At 40.6% G+C, this 6,114-nt stretch overlaps 1 protein-coding gene across 1 annotated transcript; it reads left to right on the top strand.

The window, feature by feature from the left end:
• Positions 1 to 4,463: 4,463 nt before the first annotated feature.
• LOC308382150 (coxsackievirus and adenovirus receptor homolog) lies at positions 4,464 to 5,372 on the top strand (the record flags this gene model as incomplete). The annotated part of the gene is made up of 1 exon (XM_080859836.1): positions 4,464 to 5,372. The coding sequence occupies one exon, from the start codon at positions 4,464 to 4,466 to the stop codon at positions 5,370 to 5,372; it is 909 nt and encodes a 302-aa protein (XP_080715962.1).
• Between the last annotated feature and the right edge of the window lie 742 nt (positions 5,373 to 6,114).

The following is a 6,114-nucleotide window of genomic DNA, read 5'->3' as shown; positions in this document are numbered from 1 at the left end:
ACTTCCAGAAAGTCAAAATAGTGTTCCAAAACAATGACATGAACTTCCAAAAAAACTGCATAATATTCCATAACAACTACATGAACTTCCAGAAAGTCTACACAGTGCTCCAAAACAATGACATGAACTTCCAAAAAAACTACATTATATTCCATAACAACTACATGAACTTCCAGAAAGCCAAAACAGTGTTCCAAAACAATGACATGAACTTCCAAAAAAACCTACATTATATTCCATAACAACTACATGAACTTCCAGAAAGCCTACACAGTGTTCCAAAACAATGACATGAACTTCCAAAAAACCCTACATTATATTCCATAACAACTACATGAACTTCCAGAAAGCCTACACAGTGTTCCAAAACAATGACATGAACATCCAGGAAAGCTACGCTACGTTCCAAGACAACTACATGCGTTTTCGGAAAAGCAGATGTAATGAGATATGTCCATACCTTCATGGTCGCAATTGTGGAAATGAATGACGAAGTGCCAAACCTTGCTATCTATACAGAAGATTTAGCATGCCTCCTAATTTGAATGGGCCCATTATGTTCACTACCACAAAAGCTACGCAGTGTTCCAAAACAACTACATGAACTTCCAGAAAAGCTACACAATAGTCCACAACATTAACATGAACTTCCAAAAAAGCTACGTAATAATTCAAAACAACTACATGAACTTTCAGATAAGCTACACAAAAGTCAACAACAGCTACGTGAACTTCAAAAAAAACCTACATTATATTCCATAACAACTACATGAACTTCCAGAAAGCCTACACAGTGTTCCAAAACAATGACATGAACATCCAGGAAAGCTACACTACGTCCCAAGAGAACTACATGCGTTTTCAGAAAAGCAGATATAATGAGATATGTCCATACCTTCATGGTCGCAATTGTGGAAATGAATGACGAAGTGCCAAACCTTGCTATCTATACAGAAGATTTAGCATGCCTCCTAATTTGAATGGGCCCATTATGTTCACTACCACAAAAGCTACGCAGTGTTCCAAAATAACTACATGAACTTCCAGAAAAGCTACACAATAGTCCACAACATTAACATGAACTTCCAAAAAAGCTACGTAATAATTCAAAACAACTACATGAACTTTCAGATAAGCTACACAAAAGTCAACAACAGCTACGTGAACTTCAAAAAAAACCTACATTATATTCCATAACAACTACATGAACTTCCAGAAAGCCTACTCAGTGTTCCAAAACAATGACATGAACATCCAGGAAAGCTACGCTACGTTCCAAGAGAACTACATGCGTTTTCAGAAAAGCAGATATGATGAGATATGTCCTTACCTTCATGGTCGCAATTGTGGAAATGAATGACGAAGTGCCAATTATTGCTATTTATACAGTTGATTTGGCACGCCTCCTAATTTGAATGGGCCAATTATGTTCACTACCACAAAAGCTACGCAGTGTTCCAAAACAACTACATGAACTTCCAGAAAAGCTACACAATAGTCCACAACATTAACATGAACTTCCAAAAAAGCTACGTAATAATTCAAAACAACTACATGAACTTTCAGATAAGCTACACATTAGTCCACAACAGCTACGTGAACTTCCAAAAAACCCTACATTATATTCCATAACAACTACATGAACTTCCAGATAAGCTACACAATAGTCCAAAACAGCTACATGAACTTCCAAAAAACCTACGTTATATTCCAAATCAACTACATGAACTTCCAGAAAGCCTACTCAGTGTTCCAAAACAATGACATGAACATCCAGGAAAGCTACGCTACGTTCCAAGAGAACTACATGCGTTTTCAGAATAAGCAGATATGATGAGATATGTCCTTACCTTCATGGTCGCAATTGTGGAAATGAATGACGAAGTGCCAATTATTGCTATTTATACAGTTGATTTGGCACGCCTCCTAATTTGAATGGGCCAATTATGTTCACCTCCAGAAAAGCTACGCAGTGTTCATCTAATACAGCTAATAGCTTTGGGCAAATTTATGGATGCAAAGGTGAATTAAAGACATGACTACTTCAGCAATCACCAATCAAACATTTTAATGAAATATGTGTACATCAATCTCGTTCCTTAACCATAATTCGAAGTCTGTTACGAACATTTTCAACAGATACATTCATCTTTTTGCACATTCCAAGAAGTGCTGGGTTGTTTTTAAGGGTGTTTTGAATACTCCGTACCCTGATGATCTTTTTCTGGATGTCAAATTGGAAGGCCAGTCTGAGCATTGCTAGGAATTCTGGTGAATAGCACAACCGTCTCCTTTCACGCTGTAAAGATTAAGAGGTCAATTATTAAGCAGTAACCCAAGTGAATTCAATCAATTAATTATATTATTACCTCCACAGGTCATACCTTACCTTTCTAGACGTTTTGGCAGTAAGCTGTTTGCCAGAGTGGAGCTTCTTTGTCACTGTAACTTTCTTCCCATTATCGCCCTCTTCTCCCTTCTTGCTCTTTCTTTTAACCGCTCTTGTTTTCTGAATCCTGCAAGCCTTTTGAGGGATCTTTTTCTTTTCAGGGATCTTTTTCTTTTGAGGTCTTGTAAGGGGCAGAGGAGGACTTTTCCTTTTTTGCAGCAGCTTGGAGAAATCTGTATTACTCAGAATGTTGTCAAGTTCATCCATCTCTGAGTCGCTGTCAGTAACTGCACTCTCAACCTGTGCAAAATATAAATGATTAGGAACTAAAGCACGCTGTAAAAATAGGGTCAATTCCGACAAAGCAACATCCATAAATTCTACTTACTGTATGGAATACGTTGGACTTGGGCTCCTGGTAAGGTGGAATGATCTGAGAGAACCGGGTCTCCTCATCCAGTTCATCCTCTAAAAAAACTGGTTTGAGTTCAATATACGTCTCTTGGTCCTCTAATTCATCAGGTGTTATGTGTACCTGTCCAGACAGACACGTGATAAGGAACTGCAACACGTTGTGATGTACAGTTAATGTGAAACAATCAACTTCCAAGAATTCTACTTACCTCTTCCATGTTCTGGGAGTTATCTAGCTGGTTATTTGGATTAACCAGAGACAACCCAAGATTTTCCTCCAGCTTCTCTTCGGTCTGGTTCACATGGCAAGAATAGGCAGACACGTGATAAGGAACTGCAACACGTTGTGATGTATAGTTAATGTGGAACAATCAACTTCCAAGAATTCTACTTACCTCTTCCATGTTCTGGGAGTTATCTAGCTGGTTATTCAGATTAACCGGTGACAACCCAAGATTTTCCTCCAGCTTCCTCCAGCTTCTCTTCACATGGCAATAATAGGCTGTCCCGGTCTCTGCTTTCTCAATCCGATGACGCATGACAATTCTTGCAGTGTGTATGGATTTGAATGGAGAGATGGCGGCATTTATAGCCTTAGCTTGCCTACGTCATCTTGCTATTCAAACAGATAATAGACTATGCCTCCTAATTTGAATAGGCCAATCACATCCACTAACAGAAAATATACGCAATGTTCCAAAACTGCTACATGAACTTCCAGAAAAGCTACGCAATATTCCAAAACAACTACATGAACTTCCAGAAAAGCTACACAGTGTTCCAAAACAACTACATGAACTTCCAGAAAAGCTACACAGTGTTCCAAAACAATTACATGAACATCCAGGAAAGCTACACTATGTTCATCTAATACAGTTAATAGCCTTGGCCAGCTTTATGGATGCAAAGGTGAATTAAAGACATGACAACTTCAGCAATCTTTTTTATTTTTTATTGTGGTATACTATGACCAATATTATATAATAAATTATTAGCAGCAGGCCGAACAGGACTGCCGCCAAAGACAGTGTGAATAGGTCACACGGATTGCCACAGGTGCATCTGCAAGAAAAATGAATAATTTTAGTGAAAATAGTGGCAAATTAAATTGATTAGTAATATGCACAATATCAGTATAGAAAAGAGGAACTAAACTTGCCTGCAGGACCCTCCAATTTCTTCCACATCTGGGCGGCCAATCGGTATATTTGGGGGAACTGCTACATGAACAGGCACTATTACTGTGGTGAAGCCAGACAGTAGTATAGAATTTCATTAATATTTTTTACAGTAAAACTTTTGGACATAATGACTTAAACACAGAGTGAAAAGTTCCACATACCTGACATTTCTTCACCAAGATTTCCTTTCCAGCTTCACGCTTTTCCTCCAGCTTCTCTTTGGTCTGGTTCAAGATTTGGCTTGTCCTAGTCGGTGCTTTGTCAATCCGCTACATAACGATTCTTGCAGTGTGTATGGATTTGAATGGAGAGATGGCAGTATTTATAGCCTTAGCTCACCTACGTCATCTTGCTATTTTTACATCCTGCAAATCTATTGGTTATTGGTATAAATACTGGAGCAAATGAATTGGTTCAAATTATTGTCTGCAAGCCTGTGGAAACATATAAAAGGGGGATGAATCCAAAGGCACCCAACAATGGACTGGCAAATATTCCAAATATTACTATTGCTGACCGTCAAATGTAGCAGCGTCCTGATCAACTCGACCAACAAGAAACTTGTGGAGAAGGCGGTTGGAGGAGGCGCAGCACTGGACTGCCAATTCACCCTCGCCCCAGATGACCTTGGACCTCTGGAAATTGAGTGGACTCGGCTGTCTAACCCTGGACTAACAGAGGACCCAGTAATCATTGTGTATTCCGCCGGGCAGATCTATGACAACTACTACGTGCCACTCAAAGGCAGGGTCCACTTCATTTCAATGGATCCAAGGAAAGGAGATGCCTCCATTAACCTGCTACTACTGACACCCTCAGATTCTGGGACTTACAGGTGCCAAGTGAAGAAGGTCCCTGGTATCCAAAGAATTTCGGTTATCCTCCGGGTGATACATGCTCCCTCCAAGCCAAGTTGTCACACAAAGGGCACTGAAGAGGTGGGCAGAAATGTGGTGTTGCACTGCAATGCCCTGGAAGGTGCAATCCCCATCGACTACAACTGGCAGAGAACCACCGGACCCTACACGCTACCATCCTCTGCCCGCTTGGATGCTGTTGCAGGCACGCTCCACATCCCAGTAGCAGAAGAGAGGGATTCAGGGACCTATAGCTGCATTGCCAGGAACCGGGTTGGAATGGAGGGCTGCTTTTTGGAACTAAAGATTATTCCTCCTTCCATGGTTGGCATGGTAGCAGGAACAGTAGTGAGCAGCCTCCTGGTCCTTGCTGTGATCACCTTCAGTGTCTACCACCGCTACAAGTGCAAGGAGGAAATGGTGGAAGAAGACACCGCAAATGACATTAGAGAGGATGCAAGTCCCCCGAAACACAGAAGATTAGCCATCACAGGCGATGTGAATGTCACAAGCAGCACCACTGACCTCTAAAATGAGAAATTACTTTGACTTGAATGAGAAAATAAAAAAAAAAGAACAAAAACTTACTTTGTTTGTCTTTCAAATATCTTTGAAAATGAAATTAATTGTATTAAAACACAAAATATAATATCAAAGAGTTTCACTCCATGAGGTGCTCATGATGTGGACTTCAGGTTCACCCAAAGTCGGGTAAACATCCAGTTAATACTCCAGAAGGGCAACCTGAACTTCCATATATATTACCTATCTTCCACATTTACTACCTCACACCCAGGCAGGGACCCTTTAGTGAAAGTGTGCGGGGAAATGAGCACCTAAAGTCGGGTAAATATCCAGTTAATACTCCGGAAGGGCAACCTGACCTTCCACATATATTACCTTACTTCCAGATGTACTACCTCTGACCCAAGCAGGGACCCTGTAGTGAATGACTGCGGGGAAAGAAGCACCTAAAGTCGGGTAAACATCCAGTTAATACTCCGGAAGGGAAACCTGACCTTCCACATATATTACCTTAATTCCAGATGTACTACATCTGACCCAGGCAGGGACCCTGTAGTGAATGTCTGCGGGGAAATAAGCACATAAAGTCGGGTAAACATCCAGTTAATACTCTGGAAGGGAAACCTGAACTTCCATTTATAATACCTTACTTCCACATGTACTACCTCACACCCTGGCAGGGACCCTTTAGTGAATGTCTGCGGGGAAATTATCACCTTAAGTCGGTTAAACATTCGGTTAATAGTCC

Source organism: Sprattus sprattus (genome assembly GCF_963457725.1).
Source record: "Sprattus sprattus genome assembly, chromosome: 21".
Lineage (NCBI taxonomy): Eukaryota > Metazoa > Chordata > Actinopteri > Clupeiformes > Clupeidae > Sprattus > Sprattus sprattus.
Note: the sequence above shows the minus strand (reverse complement) of the source record. Positions and strands in the feature narration are given on the sequence as shown.